General features: G+C 42.6%; 1 protein-coding gene and 1 non-coding gene across 2 annotated transcripts in view; both read left to right on the forward strand.

Annotated features, from left to right (window-relative positions):
• ABT1 (activator of basal transcription 1) overlaps window positions 1–13,392 on the forward strand; it is an 80,530-nt gene extending 67,138 nt beyond the window's left edge. The window contains exons 2-4 of the mRNA XM_050788935.1: window positions 11,222–11,469; window positions 12,153–12,349; window positions 12,503–13,392. Of these exons, the coding sequence (XP_050644892.1) occupies window positions 11,229–11,469; window positions 12,153–12,349; window positions 12,503–12,883 (819 nt within the window). The 5' untranslated portion in view covers window positions 11,222–11,228 and the 3' untranslated portion in view covers window positions 12,884–13,392. The remainder of the gene's footprint in view (window positions 1–11,221; window positions 11,470–12,152; window positions 12,350–12,502) is intronic.
• On the forward strand, window positions 9,463–9,551 carry TRNAY-GUA (transfer RNA tyrosine (anticodon GUA)). Its single transcript is given in 2 exon segments — window positions 9,463–9,499; window positions 9,516–9,551. It is a non-coding gene; the product is annotated as a tRNA-Tyr (tRNA).
• Window positions 13,393–19,889: the final 6,497 nt, after the last annotated feature.

A 19,889-nucleotide genomic window follows, 5' to 3' on the forward strand; every position in this document is an offset into this window, starting at 1 on the left:
TGGGTATGTAGGTTGATTCCATGTCTTGGCTATTGTGAATAGTGCTGCAACAAACATACTTATGCATGTGTCTTTTTGGTAGAATGATTTATTTTCCTTTGTGTATATACTCAGTAGTGGGACTGATGAGTCAAATGGTAGTTCTAAGTTATTCGGGAAATTTCCATACTGCTTTGCCCAGTAGCTGAATTAATTTACATTCCCACTAACAGTGGGAATGTAAGCATTCCCTTTTCTCTGCCACCTTGCCATACATCCATTATTTTTGATGTTTTAATAACAGCCATTCTGACTGATGTGAAATGGTATCTCATTGAGGTTTGATTTGTGTTTCTCTAATTAGTGATGTTGAACATTTTTCATATATTTGTTGGCTGCATGTATGTCTTCTTTTGAAAAGTGTCTGTTGATGTCTCTTGCCCATTTTTTATTGGAGTTATTTGTTTTTTGCTCATGGAATTATTTAAGCTCCTTATGAATCCTTAGCATTAGAGCTATGTCGGATGCATAATTTGTGAATATTTTCTTCATTCTGTAGAATGTCTATTTACTCTGTTGACAGTTTTTTTGTTTGCTTGTTTTGTTTTGTTTGTTTTGACACAAGAGTCTCACTCTGTAGCCCAGGCTGGAGTGCAGTGGTGTGATCTCAGCACATCACAATTTTGGCCTTCCATATTCAAGTGATTCTCATGCCTCTGCCTCCTGAGTAGCTGGGACTACAGGTGTGTGCCACCATGCCTGGCTGATTTTTGTATTTTTAGTAGAGATGGGATTTCACCATATTGGCCAGGCTGGTTTCCAACTCCTAGCCTCAAGTAATCCACACGCTTCCACTTCCCAAAGTGTTAGGATTACAGATATGAGTGAGTGAACCAGGCCCCTTGATAGTTTCTTTTGCTGGGCAGAAGTTCAATTACATTCCCCTTAACAATTTTGGTTTTTGTTGCAAATGCTTTTGGAGACTTAGTCATAAATTACTTGCCAAGGCTGATGTCCAGAATGGTATTTCATAGGTTTTCTTCTAGAATTTTTATAGTTTGAGGTCTTACATTTAAATCTTGAGTTAATTTTTGTATATGGTGGAAGGTATGGGTCCAGTTTCAATCTTCTGCACATGGTTAGCCAGTTATTCCAGCACCATTTATTGAACACAGTCCATTCTCCATTGCTTGTTATTTTGTCAGCTTTGTCAAAGATCAGATGGTTATAGTTGTGGGACTTTATGTCTGGGTTCTCTATCCTGTTCCATAGGTTTATGTGTCTGTTTTTGTACCAGTACGATGCTGTTTTGGTTACCTGTAGCTTTGCAGTATAGTTTGAAGATGAGTAGTGTGATTCCTCTGGCTTTGTTCTTTTTGCTTAGTTTGCTTTGGCTATTTGGACTCTTTTTTATTTCATATGATTTTATTTTATTTATTTATTTGGAGATGGAGTCTCGCTCTGTCACCCAGGCTGGAGTGCAGTGGCATGATCTTGGCTCACTGAAACCTCCGCTTCCCGGGTTCAAACGATTCTTGTGCCTCAGCCTCAGGAGTAGCTGGGATTACAGCTGTAAGCCACCACACCTGGAATATTTTTAGTAGATACGGGGTTTCACCCTGTTGGCCAGGCTGGTCTTGAACTCCTAACCTCTAGTGATCACTCGCCTCAGCCTCCCACAGGGCTGGGATTATAGGCGTGGGCCACCACACCTGGCCCTGTATTACAAATTTTAAAAGATTTTTAAAATTACATTTTTATTCTTAGAATCTATTTCCTCAGTCTCCCTAGTAGCTGGGATTACAGGCATGAACCACCACACCCAGCTGTTTTTTGTGTTTTTAGTAGAGATAGGGTTTCTCCATGTTGGTCAGGCTGGTCTCAAACTCCTGACCTCAGATGATTCGCCCACCTTGGCCTCCCAAAGTGCTGGAATTACAGGCGTGAGCCACCATGCCTGGCTTGGATGCTTTTTATTTCTTTCTCTCGCCTTATTGCTCTGGCTAGGACGTCGAGGACTTTTTTCTTTATTCTGAGGGCAATAGATAGGCTTTACAGCTGTTTATCAAATATAGTTACCCTCTTAGATTTGTTTTTTATAAAGCATCTAGTAGCACCATGAGAGTGGGGAATACTGTTGGAAAGAGGAAGGAAAAGGAGTTTGGGGGAAAGGGAGAGAGGTTATCTAAAAGGTTACATGAGAGATAGTGAAGGGTGATACTGATGTACTATGCTGGCAGCAGAAATGGAAACATTCATTTATAAACATTCTGGGTTTCTAAAAAGTGATTGTTACCACTCTCTTGCATAGTGGAAGATGCTTGTCTGAGTCCAGAGACTATTGTAGCCTCCCGAATAGAGGCTGTCAAGGAAGCAAAGGTCTGTCAAAAAGGGAGGTTCAGGATCAAGTGTGAATAGTGGATCTCTATTTGTATGCCAAGCTAATGGACAATTTACTTTGATTAAACAAGTTAGTAGAGGTACTGATTTTACAGATACTCTTACATAATCGTATTTGTCCTCCTGGGCACTAGATCCCATTCCATTCTCAAGGATGACACTCCAGCTGTTGTCCTGATTCTCATTCCTACATCATCTCCCCTACCCCTCACTTCCTGATATTTTATGTTCACGGCTGGCTTTATGCATATACAACCTGTGCAGCTGCACATGACTTTGTGTTCAGAAAGACCAGCTCTTGGTTTAATACTCTGTTGTTGCCATCTTGAGATTCATGATAATATAATCATTGAATTTGTGTTTTGAATGTGATGTCCAATAGGACAACGGAGCATTCACGTGAACCGAGGAGACAGGTCAGGTGGCAGCCTCAATTCCTTGCCACCCTTTTCATATACAGCATTGGCAGTGCCCCATGAGCACAAAATTTGGGGGAACTATGATGCTAAGACTCAAAGCACATATAAACATGTTACCTCTGTGACTAAAAGAAGTGGAGGTGCTGACAGCCCCCAGAGGCCACAGTTTATGTTCAAACCAAAACTTGCTTAAGGGTGCAGAAAGAAGGCAATGGCAGGGTCTAAGGAACAGCCCATCATATCCTTATTTATTCATGTTATGTCCCTGCATAAGCTAATCACTTACACTGAAAATATTGACATAGGAGGAAATGGAAAGACAGGGCAACCCATAGTTCTTTTTCCTTTTAATCTTTCCTTATCAGTAAACCAAAGATAGTATTGGTAGAATATGTGTGAATTAATTAATGAGTTAGTTTTAGGCAGTGTTTCCACTGTTGGGGTAAGAACAAAATACATAGGCTTGTGTTGAGCTATTAAATATAAATTGTAGAATGTCAGTGATTCCAAATATGAATTAAATATCCTTGTATTTACATTTAAAATTGGCATTGAACAACAAAGATTAACAGTAAAATTAATAATGTAAAAGTTAAGCTTTTACTTAGTTAGAATGATATTAAATAGCAAATAAAAGCACCATGATAAATCAAGAGAGAGACTGTGGAAAAAAGGAAAATGTTTTTATTTTAGTATATTTAATGAGACTCTCTTCCTGATGTTTTGTTTTGTTTTGTTTTGAGAGGGAGGGATGTGGGGGCAAGGAGGTCTCAATATGTTGCTCAGGCTGGACTTGAACTCCTGGGCTCCAGCGATCCTGCCTTAGCCTCTTGAGTAGCTGGGACTATAGGCACACACCACAGTGTCTGACATTTTCCAGATTTTTTTTTTTTTTTTTTAGACAGAGTCTCGCTGTCTCACCCAGGATGAAGTGTAGTCGTGCCATCTTGGCTCACTGCAACCTCTGCCTCCTGGGTTCAGGCGATTCTCCTGCCTCAGCCTCCAGAGGAGCTGGGATTACAGGCACCTGCCACCACACCTGGCTATTTTTTTTTTTTTTTTTTTTTTTGTATTTTTAGTAGATACTGATCATATTGGACAGGCTGGTCTTGAACTCCTGACCTCTGGTGATCTGCCTGCCTCAGCGTCCCAAAGTGTTGGAATTACACTGCGACTGGCCGAAATTAACTGATGTTGAAATTAACTTTTCTTGACTCTTTAGCCACACCTGGCTAAATTTATTTTGTATTTTTAGTGGACACTGGGTTTCACCATGTTGGACAGGCTGGTCTTGAACTCCTGACCTCTGGTGATCTGCCTGCCTCAGCGTCGCAAAGTTTTGGAATTACACTGCAACTGGCCGAAATTAACTGATCTTGAAATTAACGTTTCTTGACTCTATCCGTTGATAGTGAAATAAACTTCTCCCTGATCTTCTCTTTTTTCTTTTTTTTTTTTTTTTTTTTTGAGACGGAGTCTCGCTTGTTGCCCAGGCTGGAGTGCAGTGGCGCGATATCCGCTCACTGCAAGCCCCATCTCCCGGGTTCACGCCATTCTCCTGCCTCAGCCTCCCGAGGAGCTGGGACTACAGTACAGGCGCCCACCTCCACGCCCGCCTATATTTTTGTATTTTTGGATAGAGACGGGGTTTCACCGTGTTAGCCAGGATGGTCTCGATCTTCTGATATTGTGAGCTACCCGCCTTGGCCTCCCAAAGTGCTGGGATTACAGGTGTGAGCCACCGCGCCCGGCCTCCCTGATCTGGAAACAAACCTTTCTTTATTGTTTATCCTCTGGCAGCTACTGCTTCACACATCTTGAAAGAATGGTCCTCGGTCTTTCTTGTCTTTACACTCAGTCTTTTCTTTTCTCTTTTTTTTTTTTTTTTTTTTTTTGAGACAGGGTCTGGCTCTGTTACTCAGGCTGCACTGCAATGGCATAATACCAGCTCACTGCAGCCTCAGCCTCCTCAGCTTAAGCTGTTCTCCCACTTCAACCTCCCAAGTAGCCAGGACTACAGGTGCGTGCCACCACACCTGTGGCTAATTTTTGTAGAGATGGGGTCTCTCCATGTTGCCCAGGCTGGTCTCCAACTCCTGGTCTCAAGCGAACCTCCCGACTTGGCCTCCCAAAGTGCTGGGATTACAGGTTTGAGCCACTGCATCCAGCCTGTCCTCTGTGTTAAACTTACTCCAATTTGTCTCTCATCTCTACATAAATGGCTCTTTTCAAAGTTCCCATGGACCTCACTGTTGCTAATCTAATGATCAATTCTCTGCCTTCTCTTACATGGTTCATCAGTAGCAGCATTAGATTGGGACGCTCAATTCTTCTTGGTATATTTTCTTCATTTGGCTTCTGGGGTATCACACTCTCGTTGAGTTACTCCTTCCTCATTGATAGCTTCTTCCTAGTCTTCTTGACTGGTTCTTCCTCTTCTCGCTGACTCCTTAATATTGTTTTTCTCCCCAGGCTTTAGTTCTTAGTCCTCTTCTGTTATCTGTTTACACCCAATTATTTGAGAGTCTCCTCCAGGGTCATGAACTTAAGCCTGTTTCTGTGCAGATAACTCAGATTATTATATCTCCAGCCCAGACAGTTTTGGCAGTTATGCATAAAGCTACTATAAATATTCACATAGTGTTATGGCAAATATATTTATAATTTCATTTTTAAAAACTGACAGTGTTTTTCAAGGTGGAACAGTTTTTATTCCCACCAGCAATATATGAGAATTTCAGTTATTTCACATCATCATCAGCACTTGGCACTGTTAATTTCTCACCTTTTTTTTTTTTTTTAACTTTAGCCATTCTCTTAGGTGTGTAAAGTATCTCATTGTGGCTTTAATTTGCATCTCCCTAATGAATAGTGATGTTGAATATCTTTTTATGCTTATTGGCCATCAGTACAGCTTCTTTTGTAAAATATCTGTCCAAATCATTTGTCCATTTTAAAAAATGTATTGTCTGGTCCTATTATTGAGTTGCAAGAGTATGTTATATGTTCTAGTTACAAATCCTTCATTAGGGAAGTGTTTTCCAAGTATCTTTTTCTAATCTGTGACTTGACTTTTTTTTTTCTCTCTCTTTTGGTAGAGACGGGATTTCACTGTGTTGCCCAGGCTGATCTTGAACTCCTGGACTCAAGCGATCTGCCGGCCTCAGCCTTCCCAAGGGCTGGGATTACAGGCGTGAGCTACCATGCCTGGCCTGACTGTCTTTTCTTAACAGTATATTTTAAGGAACAGATTTTTTGTTAAACTGTGATGAAATTCAACTTATATTTTCCTTTATGGTTTATGCTTTTATGTCCCATTTAAAATCTTTTTGCTTAACCTAAAGTCACAAAGAGTTTCTTCTACATTTTCTTCTAGAGGTTTTGTGTTCTAGTCCCTGCATTTAAGTCTTTGATTCATTTTGAATTAATGTTTGTACATTGTGTGATATAAGGGTCTAAGTTCATTTATTTGCATATGGATATTCAGTTTTTGCAGAATCATTTTGCAAAGTTATCTTTTTCTTATAGAATTACCTTGGCACTTCTGTCAAAAATCAATTAATCATAATCATGTAAGTTTATCTCTAGACAGGGTCATGCTCTGTTGCCTAGGCTGGAGTGCAGTTCTTCCATCATAGCTTACTGCAGGTTGGAACTCCTGGGTTCAAGCCATTACAGGCATGACACCAGGCCTAGCCTCCCATGTTGTTTCTTCTTCTTTCTTCCTTCCTTCTTTCTTCTTCTCCTCCTCCTTCTCTTTTCCTCCTTCTCCTCTCCTCCTCCTCCTCCTTCTCCTCCTCTCCCCTCCTCCTCCTTCTCCTTCTTCCTCTTCTTCTTTTTCTATTTTGGCCTTACTGAATCACCATGTTTCTTTTATACTTAATTTCTTCCCCTATCTTCTACCCCAGCAGCAACTATGGATATTTTCTGTCCCTATAGTTTTGCACTTGCAAGAATTTCATAGGAATACCATAGTATGTAGCCTTTTGTATCTGGCCTTTTAAATTCAGCATAATGCAGATGAGTTTCATCCCTGTTGTTACATTTACCAATAGTTTGTTCCTTTTTATTCCATAGGAATATTATAGTGGTCTGTAAGCTTCAAGAGAAGTTAAAACCATCTAGGTAGGACTCAATTCACAAGTTGAAAAGGTACTAAAGCAATAGAGAAGGTACAGGGTGAGATTGTAATCAAGTGATGATGATACATCTCCAAGAATTATTTCAGAGAGTTAGATTTATCCATAAACCCATTTTGAACTTGTGTCTGCAAGAGGGAATAGAATGGTCATTCTGACACCAGATTCTGTAAGAAGAGGAAGAAGGAAGTCTTCCCACAAAGTGATACAGATATCTAGTGCGGAAAGGTCCTAATTACTTGCTCTTGTATTCCCAGGAGGCAAATCTTGGGGATTATCAGGGGAAAGAGCATTTCAGGCAAATGAAATTCCAACTTCAACAGCCCTGAGGTGAGATTCTCATGCTAGGATTAGTTTATAGGTAAAGAAAGTAATTGATGAGATTAGCAATTGGAGTTCTTCCCGATCAAAATCAACTCTATAGTACCATGTCACTGGGAGGTATGAGGCTCTGGGAGCTTGTGAGCATAGCAGTAACTGATGAGAAACATACTGAGCATTTTTTTCAGTATGTTTGCTGCCCTCTGTGAAAATTAGTGAAGCTTTTATTCGAGAAACCATGCGAACTGAGATCCTGGGGTTTGGTGGTGAAATGGCAGGGTTGGTCAACTGCTTTTACATCTGGTGTCCAAGGCTCAGGTAAGTACACTTCATATGGGCAGAGACCATCTCATACAGAATCTGCTCATTTCTCTTCTCTGGCTTCTCGCATTTTCCCCTGCTAGGCTACATTATTGAAAAGGAATTTACCAGACCGTATATTCTTAGTTTCTCATGACAATGAATTGAATAACTGAATTACATATTAGTTATGTTGCTGCAGATATTTCCCATGGGAAACGCTGGAGAGGATCTTTTGGGAAAAAACACATATTTTTGTCAAGATTACAATTATGGAGAACTTTAATAAGTGATGATCTTTCATAGATAAATTCACCAGAACTCCTTTCCATAAATTTCACAATTTATAATTTCCATATACTTTTAATAATTTTATAAAAAAGTCTCTCCAGACACCTTCCCATTTTTCCCATTGGTGTTCATTTCTGTCTTAGGCACCGGGAAGCTGAATACCATCATAGGCATTTATTAGCTAAGCATGACAGCATACCTGTGTGAAAACTGTCAGAATCAAAATGGAGTCACTATTGTTAAAACACACAAACACACAAACTAACTAAAAACGCTGATTAATAGAGCTGGAAAAGGCCATGCTTGATAACAAAAACTATCACAAAAGACTACAAAAACCATAACCTTGCACAGGCCATCACAATCCTAAACAAAAAATACTTCTATAAGGACATCTGCCCCACAACTGCCTGTCCAACCTCGGACTAGCTTCCTCTCTACGATCCATCTTTGTAGCACATGATAATTACTTCAACACAGTTATATAATCCTTCTCATTTTTTCCCTTAAAAATCTTTGTCGCTGGGCTCGGTGGCTCACGCCTGTAATCCCAGCACTTTAGGAGGCCGAGGCGGGTGGATCATGAGGTCAGGAGTTTGAGACCAGCCTGGCCAACATGGTGAAACCCCGTCTCTACTAAAAATACAAAAATTAGCCGGGTGTGGTGGCGGGCATCTGTAATTCTAGGTACTCGGGAGATTGAGGCAGGAGAATTGCTTGAACCCGGAAGGCGGAGGTTGCAGTGAGCCAAGATCGTTGCACTACAGCCTGGGCGACAGAGCCAGACTCCAACTCAAAAACACCTTTTTCTTCTTTTACCTCCCTGAATATACATAGTTTCCTATGGCACTCGTTTTTTCTTTGCAATGCTCTATTCCCAAATAAACATCATTTTCTTTCAGAGAGCTTCTCTTTGTTATTTAGGTTGACACCTGTAAATAGAATGTTATATTTCTTTTTTAAATTGTGGGGGGAGGGAAAAGTGTTGTGTTTCATTTATTTGTCCCATTACAATTGTGCAATATCATATGAGCCGCTCAATTCCTAAACATAAGTACACACACAACGCACTTCTTGTCTCATGTTTTGTGTCTCGAACACAAATTACAAATTATACAAATTGTGCAATTTTCCTTGCCCTTCAGAAAGGAGAATCTCAATGCTTCCAAAATGAACTGGGCAGTAACTCCGCTTCAAGGTGGTAGGTCCCCCCTTTTCAACCCAGTTGTGTAAGATAAACTTGTCTTTATTATTCACTTCCTAAAGAGAAAGGAGGTGCTAAGCGGACAGGACAGCTGGACAACACGTGCAATAAGGGCAATGGTCCTATCTACTCTATCTAAGGGAGCAGTACACGGAATACTGGTGGGTTTTTTTTTTTTCTGGTTTTTTTTTTGGACCTATGTGAAATTTTAAATGTTCAAGGGAATTGTTCATACAATTGTATAGTCACTATCCCTACTCAGATGAGAACATTTTAGAACATTTTGGAACATTTCTAATATCCTCGAAACTTTCCTCAGGTTTCCCTATATTTTCAAAATGAACAAGAATACAGGATAGTCAAAAGCAATAGGTAAATTCTGAAGTATCCAAATAACATGCAACAACATCCTTCGATAGCTCAGCTGGTAGAGCAGAGGACTGTAGGGGTTTGAATATAGTCATCCTTAGGTCGCTGGTTCGAGTCCGGCTCGGAGGAGTTCCCTTTTAAAAGGGTCTCTCCTGGGCCTGAAATAAAGAAACTTGAAGAACGCAGTGTGCAGCTTGCTATACATGAATTTGTAAGACGCTCAGAGAAGGAAAATAATCCACCTTTAAAATTGCTAACAAGGGTTGCTTCACGGACAGTCGAGTGAGACTCAATTTTCACCAAGTTGAGGAGGGATCATGAGGAATGTGGGGAACGGGATTTTGATATCCCTCCCCTCTTCAAAAAAGGAGCAGTGTACACCTGACAGAAAGTTCTCTTCAATAAAGTTAATGAAACAGGCGTATTTGAATTCGAAGAATCTATTATTAGACTTTTAGACACTCCATGAAAGAGTGTGGGCCCTGTTACTTTAGAAATATACTTGGGGACTGGCAAAAACTGTCATCTCTGATTTTAATAGTGGACACATTTACTCCCTGCTTCCATTCTCTGGGCTACTCTGTGCTCTTGGAGCGAGATGGGAAATTTTGTCAGGCCGCAGCAAGGGCGGATTTATACTGATGGTCCTCAAACTTGCCCCGGGCTGCTTCCAGAAAGCTAATCGGATTATTTGTACTCGGTTCCCAGCAATATCCTTTGCAGTCAGCTTGTCGCTGGCGCGGATCGCAAGAACTGAAACGCCTTAAGGGTGGGGACGGCGCCCCCTGCTGGTCGCGCCCTCGGGCGACGGTAAGAGATTGAGGACTCGAGCCCGTGCGGGGAAAACGGCTATGGGCTTGGCTTAGGGATGGTTCGCAGGTCGCCTGGTAGGAGCAGGACCGCCGGGGCCTTGTCCGTTCTGTGGTTACGTAGGTCACAGAAGGAAAATTGGTTTGTGATCTGATGGGGAATCTGTGAGGACAGACCCAGGGAGGGCAGAACTAAGCGCACCGCCGGGGGGGTCGCCAGAATTGGAGGCGTGTGCGCCTCTGACAAGTATTTGCAACGTAAGTATGCATATGGATAATGTATCAATACACATGTGTAATAGATGCCAAACAAATTATTCAAATAATTGTCACACATTTAAATTTTCAGACATTCACAAAATCAAATGTAAAATATTAAACTGAAAGTTCGCAATTTAAATTTTCAAAAATTAAATCTAATTTCCAAAATTAACCGTTTTCAAAATTAAATTTTAAAATATTCAAAATTCCAAGGTAAATTTCCAGAAATAATTAAAACTTCAAAACTCAAATCTTTTAAATGAAATGTATAAACTTTAAAAGGTGAGTCATTCCTCAGCTGGAATCGCACCCAGAGCCCTCGAATAAAATGCTATTTTGATCGCTAGAACACACAGAAACTTCCCTAAAACTGCTCTACAAAATTCCCTAAAAACCCGGCATCAACCCGCCTTTAGCGGCGTTCTATAGGGTAGGTTGTATCTGGGGATCTGCCTTTTCTGGTTCTGCCTGTCCTGAGTTGGAGATGTAACAGGGAATCTGTGAACCTAAAACAAGCTTCCTATCCCGCTTCCACGCTCTAAATCTGGCTTTCCACCTGACACCCCACTTCCGCCCTCTCCCCTCGGCCTTCCCCTTGACCCGACTGCATCGCCAATCATATCCTTTCATTTGTCATCACCGCCTTGCCCCCGCCCCCTCGTCTCAGGCCGTCGCACACGTTTTGCGTCAGTAGGCAAGGCACTTTACGGCCGTCGTGCCGCTCATGTCAGTCAACATGGAGGCAGAGGAATCGGAGAAGGCCGCAACGGAGCACGAGCCGCTGAAAGGGACAGAACAGACACTAGACGCGGAGGAGGAGCAGGAGGAATCCGAAGCAGCGGCCTGTGGCCGCAATAAGCGGGTAGTGCCAGGTATTGTGTACCTGGGCCATATCCCGCCGCGCTTCCGTCCTCTGCACGTCCGTAACCTTCTCAGCGCCTATGGCGAGGTCGGACGCGTCTTCTTTCAGGCTGAGGGTAAGTATGCAGACCCTGACGGTGAAAGGAGGAGGTTGTCGCTCGCTGGCGGGGTGCAAGCATGGATGTCCTGTTGCTTCGCTGCGCGAGACTGAGGCACGAGTTGTTGGATTTTGGGGGTGGGGAGTGCGGTGCTCGGCTCCTGGCTGGTGAATCAGTCTGTGAGGATGCTGGGGTGGGTGGGCGGAGGGGATATGGGGAGAGTGGGTAGCGCAGTGCGTCTGGTGGTTCTTTAGTTCTCGGATTGTTACTATTCGTGTTCTTATCCCGGCCCTGCTCACCTCTCTTTCCGGATCTGTTTACTGGTTTGTTACATGAGTACAACAGAGTAAAAGCCTCGTTAGCTTTTCTACAAAACTGAACATACCCCTTTAGCATCGCGGCCTAGGTCAAGAAACTGATCAACCGCCTTTCCTCTTTCCACCCTCAATTTTACATTGAGGTTGGGGACTTGCGCGGGTGTTAAATAGCGTTCAAAGCCGGCCAGATTAAGGAGTGGACAATTAAGGAAATAATTGAGTTAGCTAGAGGAAAGGGTGCAATTTACAGTTCCCTCCCTCCTGGGCAAAAACTCTCAGGTGGAACTCCCGCTGGCAGATGTGAAGAACGATGCGGGCAATGGGAAGTGGTTTTGAGTGAGTGCTGCATAGTCCCTGACGGGTCTTTTTGTCTTTGGCGCTCAGATCCGTTCGTGAGACGCAAGAAGAAAGCAGCAGCAGCTGCGGGAGGAAAAAAGCGGTCCTACAGCAAGGACTACACCGAGGGATGGGTGGAGTTCCGTGACAAGCGCATAGCCAAGCGCGTGGCGGCCAGTCTACACAACACGCCTATGGGTGCCCGCAGGCGCAGCCCCTTCCGTTATGATCTTTGGAACCTCAAGGTGAGGAGATAAATCTTTCTGCCACACCTCTCACCCTCCCTTCTCCCCAGCTCTGGCCCAGGTATACCCATGGCTTCTCATTGATCTTGTCCCCTGTCTCATCTTTCTCCCTAATCTGCACTATCCTGATCTTTTCTTATTTTCTGCCCACAGTACTTGCACCGTTTCACCTGGTCCCACCTCAGCGAACACCTTGCCTTTGAGCGCCAGGTGCGCAGGCAGCGCCTGAGAGCGGAGGTTGCTCAGGCCAAGCGTGAGACCGACTTCTATCTTCAAAGTGTGGAACGGGGACAACGCTTTCTTGCGGCCGATGGGGACCCTGCTCGCCCAGATGGCTCCTGGACATTTGTGCAACGTCCTACTGAGCAGGAACTGAGGGCCCGGAAAGCAGCACGGCCAGGGGGTCGTGAACGGGCTCGCCTGGCGACTGCCCAGGACAAGGCCCGCTCCAACAAAGGGCTCCTGGCCAGGATCTTTGGAGCCCCACCACCCTCAGAGAGCATGGAGGGACCTTCCCTTGTCAGGGACTCCTGAGGGCCAGGGTGGCCCCTTCCAGCTCCTAGCCCTGCTCTGCTTCCTGTCTACCTCATACTAGAATGATCGTGACTATCCAGGCAAACATTTTACTGTGTTTCTCAGACCAAGTGTCTCTGCTAAGGGCCCAAACGTGCAAGTTTTGAGGGCTTCCACTATCCTCACTCCGAACTCCTGTATATGCCTGGCTGAGTCACCTAATTCATACTGTCATACTAGCATGATTATGACTATTGCATATGCTTGTTTTGTTTGACTCTTGGCTGCCTACGTCTATAGGGTCCCCTAAAAATCCCACGTTCTGCCCCCAGGAACGGGCCTTTATTTCCAACTAGGGGGATAATGCCTAGTCCCGGCAATCTTTCTCTGTTTAGCAGTCACAGGTGAGGGTGGTATTAGCATCTTTTTTATGTAGAAAAAATTGACAGTTAATGACGTGGACTGAGTTGGGAAGAAATACATTTCCTAATATATTTATAGAAAATAAAAATATTTTTTATGCCTTTTTATTTTTGTTGGGGAGGGTCATTGGACAAGTTCCAGCTTTCATCTCCTTGTGTTCACCTTCATCTCCTGATCTTAGAGCCCCCCCGCCCCCGCCCCCGCCACCCACCTTACTGTTTAACCTGGATTTTTTTTCTATTTAATTTCTATCTAATATCTTAGCCCAGTTTATCAATTAGTTATCTTAAGTCAGCATTTTCTAAGCCATTGTTTGAGGAAACAATGACAATAGGTAATAACACATCTTAGTATTACGAGTTTTACAGGCCACTAGTATAAGATAGGCATCGTGGTAGATGCATATACGGGGTGGAATGGGGGCCACGGCATGTCATAGAGCCCCTCTCAAGGGGGACGTGATTGATGATCACAGTCTTCAGTGGTGAGTCAGTCCTCACCAAGTTTTCCAGGTCATTCCTACAAAATAACTGTAAGAATAATAAAGAAGAAGTTTGAAAGAGTCTGGAGTGCTCCCACAATTGCAAACTGCTTCCTGGGTGGAGTGTTGAGTTGGAACCATTGTAAAGGTGGGCAAAGCCTAATAGAGAACCAGTGCGCCTCAGGTGCACTTGTATATAGTGGGGCTGAGGCAAAGGAGCCCTGTAGGCTTCAAAGAATCAGTGTAAGCTACTAAGAGGAACTGAAAACCTAGGTGTCACAATAAACAGTCTACACAGTTTCATGTAGACAAAAATTCTGATCATTTTCCAGGCTGTTTCAGGAAGTGGTAGATGATTATGATTAGTATTTTGCTTGTGCTGTTTGTTTTTGTTTTTTGTCTGTCAATGTGATGATCTGTGTTTTATGGGGTAGAGTGGATTTGTCTACTTTGGCTGTAAAATATCCTAACCACATTATGATCTTGATAGGTGCACTTTACTGGGTAGAGTAAAAAGGACCACACAGTAAAGCTTGGTATAACATTTCTCACAACCCACATACCTCTTGGCACAAAAACTACATTTCCACTTAGAAACTTTCATCTTGTTTCTCTTTTTATTTCTTGTGGGTTTGTTTCATGTGAATTGTTTCCTCAGGTCATTGATGTCTTCAAGTGAAACAGAAAAATCCAGAATCTGAATTTGACAGGCTGGCATATTTATTCAGAATTCCAAGTGCCCATTGCTACTTCTGCTAGATAAAGAGATACCAATGTGAAGAAGAAACTTTCCTTCCAGTTGCTAACAGCTTAGAAAGTACAGTAGACATACTGGGGTTTTATTTAAGACTTTCTTGAATGAAGAAAGAAATTGCATTCCCAGGGTGGACAGACAGCATTAGATAACAGTATGTTCAAGGGTTGGTATTTCAGGCTTCATCTCCAAAACAGTTCGGTACAAAGAGCTCACACCTGCGGCCAGGCAAGCTGATTAAGTCACAGGTGGAGTGAGGACTGAGAATAAGTGGGTGGAATAAAATATCCTAGGGTCTTTCACCTTGACTTTAAGCCTATTGAGGGTAGGAAAATAATTTTTTTACATCCACAATTTTCTTTCTTTTTAAACAGCACTTTGTTTTTTTATATGAAGTAACTCATTTAATCCACAACTATATAATATTGTTATCCCCCCCGTTAAAACTGAGCTCAGAGATATGACTCAATTTGCCTCTTAATATTTTATCCTTTGTTCCCCACCTTTTCCCCAGCTTTTCCCAGTGTGCATATAGTGAATGCTTATTACATGAAACTCATGAGAAATGCACGTCATAAACTAGAGAATGAAGTGTACCTGCAAATATGAGTGGACTTATTTTATCTAAGACCAAGAGTAGCAAACGGAGTAATAATTCTCAGTCATGATTCTGTGGTTGCAGTGTATACTCTGATTCAACTTAGTTTCACTCCTGTCTGAGAAGCTGGGACTCTGCATTTGATGGCAATGGAGTGGGCTGATTTCTTTCCAAATAAGTTGAGGTGGGACTCCTGGTAGAATAAGAGGGCTTTAATAGGGTATGTCTGGGTGCCTAAAAACTGCCTTTTTTTTTTTTTTTCCAGAAGCAGGGTCTCTCTATGTTGCTCAGGCTGGTCTTAAGCTCCTGGGCTCAAGCGATCCTCCCTCCTCGGCCTCCCAAAGTGCTGGGATTACAGGCATGAGCCACCATGCCCTGCCCTAAAAACGTTCAAAAGTCATACGTAGAGCTACTCTCAAATTACTTTTCTTGTGATTCCTTATAAAACCTTTCTCCCTGAAATTTGTCTTGTTACATCACAGTAGAATTATGAGGGGAAAATCCTTTGGTGGAAGTCTAGGGATACGCTCAGCTCCCCAGGAGGCTTTATATGAATTTTAGCAAATTGCTTAAGATCCAATATTAGATCTGCTGTTCCCCACCCACCCCCCTTTTATTTTTTGAGACAGGGTCTCACTTTGTCACCCAGGTTGGAGTGTAGTGGCACGATCCTGGCTCACTGCAGCCTCCATCTTCTGGCCTCAAGCGATCCTCCCACCTCAGTTTCCTGAGTAGTTGGGACCACAGGCATGCACCATCATGCCCAGCAATTTTTAAAATATTTTTTCTAGAGATGAGGTCTCACTGTGTTGCCCAGGCTACTCTCGAACTCCTGTTCTCAAGCGATCCACCCACCTTGGCCTCCCAAAGTGCTGAGATTACAGCTACAGCGCTCAGCGCCCATCTTGAAATCACTACCTGACAGAATATTAAAGAAAATGAAAATTGGCTGGGTGTGGTGGCTCACGCCTGTAATCCCAACACTTTGGGAGGCCGAGCCGGGTGGATCACTTGAGGTCAGGAGTTCGAGACCAGCGTGGGCAACATGGTGAAATGCTGTTTCTACTAAAAATACAAAAATTAGCCGAGTGTAATGGTGGGTGCCTGTAATCCCAGCTGCGCGGGAGCCTAAGGCAGGAGAATCGCTGCTTGAACCCAGGAGGCAGAAGTTTCAGTGAGTCGAGATTAAAAATCAATCTTCTGTCACCAGGGCCATTGAAACCACACTTTTTTCGCACCCCTTGTTAACTGGAGACACGAAGGCGGGCTGAGGGGAGAGACCATCAGAAACCTGGCAATGTCTTTTGTAGCTGCGTGGTGTGTGTCCAGCCACCTTCAGCAATTATTGTAGTGGCCAGTCTGTGGCTGACCTGGGCTATCAGGGTTAGCACACTCCAATGAGGTCCCCCAGCACGGTGGCTGTAAATGAATTCAGAGAACTTCTTTTTGTTTTTCACCTTTGCCTCCGATTCCAATGTGTCAATTATCATTGATTATTTAATCAGGACTTTATGGATGGATGTGCAGCTTCTTCTAATCTTTTTTTCTTTTAAGTGTTTAAAAGAATAATGCTGACATGAGTCAATTTTAGTTGTACAAATATACCTATTGTGTAAAAATTGTCAGAAGCGAAATTGCGGAGTCTAAGAGAGACCATCTTTGGTATTCATTTTGTTAGCAAGAAAAAAATAGAGAGTCTGGTAATTTAGGAAAATACCAGTCACAGGAAGCCTGTAGATATCCTAGCTAGAGGTCTCCACCCCTTTCATTCGTGGTCTATTGTGACGTCCAAAGCCTGACCCAAGGAACTGATTCAGGTAGAGGCAACACCAGCTCAGTGTAGAGGGCCAGCTCTGCAAGACCTTGGCCGAGTGACTTCTGCTGCTTTTTGCTGTGGGGACTCTACTGGATAGACTAGCACATTGAGAGAGATGGAGTTTGGAAACAAAATAAGTGGTTCAGAACAATGGGATTTCTTTCAGATCTACTGGCATTTAGAAGGAGCTTGGTAAATTTAATCAAGAAACAAGGAAATGAAGATACCCAAGGAACATCAGGGGAAGAATAATGGTTGGATTTTCATTTAATTTGCCAGACACAATCCCTGAAGTAAGAAAATACCATTTCTCACGAAATTCCGGCACCAGAGGTTCAAACCACCAACCCTACGGTTAACAGCTGAACGCACTAACCAATTGTGCCACAGAAATGAATATGGTGGAAGATCTCCATTCCAACAAGGTTATTTTACTTTTTTTCAGTCTAAACAATACGTTAGAAAGGAGGCTTCTTCTCTGTGTATTGGAAAAATGTTTTCCCATTTTTTGACTTTCATTGTTCCTATGTTAATGTATTTTAAAAACAGAGGTTTATAGGCTTGGCACGGTGGCTCACGCTGTAATCCCAGCACTGTGGAAGTCTGAGGCGGGTGGATCACGAGTTCAGGAGTTCCAGACCAGCCTGGCCAACATGGTGAAATCTGTCTCTACTAAAAATACAAAAATTAGCTGGGCATGGTGGCGGGCACCTGTAACCCCAGCTACTTGGGAGGCTGAGGCAGGAGAATTGCTTGAACCCGGGAAGCAGAGGTTGCAGTGAGCTGAGATCACACCACTGTACTCTAGCCTGGGTGACAGAGCAAGACTCCATCTCAAAAAACAACAACAACAACAACAAAACACAGAGGTTTGTAATAATACAGATATTATTTTTAGAGAGGAACATCAAAGTGTTAATTGGGTGGAGAGCAGGACGCCGGATAGCTGCGTTTTTCTTTTTTTTTTTTTTTTTTTTTTTTTTTTTTTTTTGAGACGGAATCTCACGCTGTTGCCCAGGCTGGAGTGCAGTGGCGCGATCTCGGCTCACTGCAAGCTCCGCCTCCCAGGTTCCCGCCATTCTCCTGCCTCAGCCTCCTGAGTAGCTGGGACTACAGGCGCCCGCCACCGCGCCCGGCTAATTTTTTTTGTATTTTTAGTAGAGACGGGGTTTCACTGTGGTCTCGATCTCCTGACCTTGTGATCCGCCCGCCTCGGCCTCCCAAAGTGCTGGGATTACAGGCTTGAGCCACCGCGCCCGGCCAAGCTGCGTTTTTCAAAATAAGTATGAGTAGAATCAAAGGAGAGACATCAGACTCAATTTATTTTCGGTTCAATAAGGAAGTTTTCACTGATAGTTCAGTTGAGAGAGAAGCCACTGGAAGGCTGTTGCATGGAAGAAAATATATTAAATGAGAAAGACACCAGCAAGAGCAGAGGGGAAAATCATTTAATGCAAAATCTGATACAAATATTAAGGGATAGTACAGTAATTTAAGGGGCCAAACCCCAGGGCACGAAACCAGAAACTGCTGTACATTTGTGCTTGGCCACCAAACTGCGAGCCTGAAATTGCAATCATACCTTGTATTTGTTTTTTAAAGAGTAAGTTGGTGACAGATTTTATTTCATTTCTTTTCTGCCTGTCTTCCTGCTTCCTCTTTTTCTTTCTGCCTTCGTCTAATTCTCCAGTATGTATACCTTCTAATAATTTTCTTCTGGGTTTTATTCTGAATATTATGATTTTCTAAATTTGTGCCTGTTTTTCTCATTTTCTTAAGCATATGTGGGTTGACCTTGGAAGTACGATGATGGGTAGGAGATGGGTGAATGTGGTGATATTCACTACCCTATTTGTCTTTCTAGTCCTTTCAGTGACATTTAAGCCCAGGAGTCAGATTACATTAGGATGATTTCCTCAACTTGGAACTGTGGATTCTTGGATGTCCTCTATTCATTTAGTCTCCCAACTAACAGTTATTGAGTGTCTGCTAAAAGCTAGGCATAGTTCTAGGCATTTGAATACATCAACAGTATGCAGCAGAGACGAGGGTGGACTTTTCAAGCTGGGGAGAAACACACAATAAACACAAAAAAGTAAATTGTATATATTTGAAGATAATAAGTTCTATGGAGCAAAGAAAAAGTCAAGCAGGGTAAGGGGACCAGGGAGTGGGAGGTATGTGGTTTGCAATATTAAACAGGCAAATTAGGGTGGCCTCTTTGTTTATGATGTTTTGGAATGGCTTGTTGGAGTTTTGATATATCCATCTTTGTCTTTAAAAGATGTCTCTCTGAGAATCTAGGCTGAAACAGACAAAAGAGACTGGATAGATCTTTCAATAGCAATTATGAGGAGTTTTGAGAGGAGGTGCTCCCTGGGATTGGATAAAGATACCAGTTAGGAAGGATGTAAATGCCTATTATTTAGGAATAGACAAACCTCCTAATCTATTTTACAACCATGAATTATGTGTTGGCCATTTTCAGAGATTTGGGTAGGGGGCTCAATGTAGAATGCCCTTTTCTATGGATCACTATATTCCATGCCAATGGGTCTCTTGGCTAAGGATTCAATGGTGCATGTGCAAGAAATGCTACTGATAAGTAATATTAGATCAAGTTTCTCAAGAGTGGCTAAAGCTGAGCAATCTCGCCACTATACTTGGAGAGGATAATATGGATGGTGTAAATTAGAATTGTATATAAGTAATAAGTTAGAATATGGACAGTTTTTTTTTCCTTTTTTTTTTTTGGAAATGGACATTCTTTCATGATTCATCAAAAGAATCATTGAAGAAACTGATTTATCATGCTACCTCAAGTGTTTCTTGAAAACCTGTTGAAGGAAAAAGAAATTAAATATGCTGAATTGGCTGAAAAAATATAGAAGAAGCACTTTCAGATCACATTAATATATACAAACTGGAAATAATCTATGCACACAGAAAACACCC

Source organism: Macaca thibetana, chromosome 4 (assembly GCF_024542745.1).
Source record: "Macaca thibetana thibetana isolate TM-01 chromosome 4, ASM2454274v1, whole genome shotgun sequence".
NCBI classification, from domain to species: Eukaryota; Metazoa; Chordata; class Mammalia; order Primates; family Cercopithecidae; genus Macaca; species Macaca thibetana.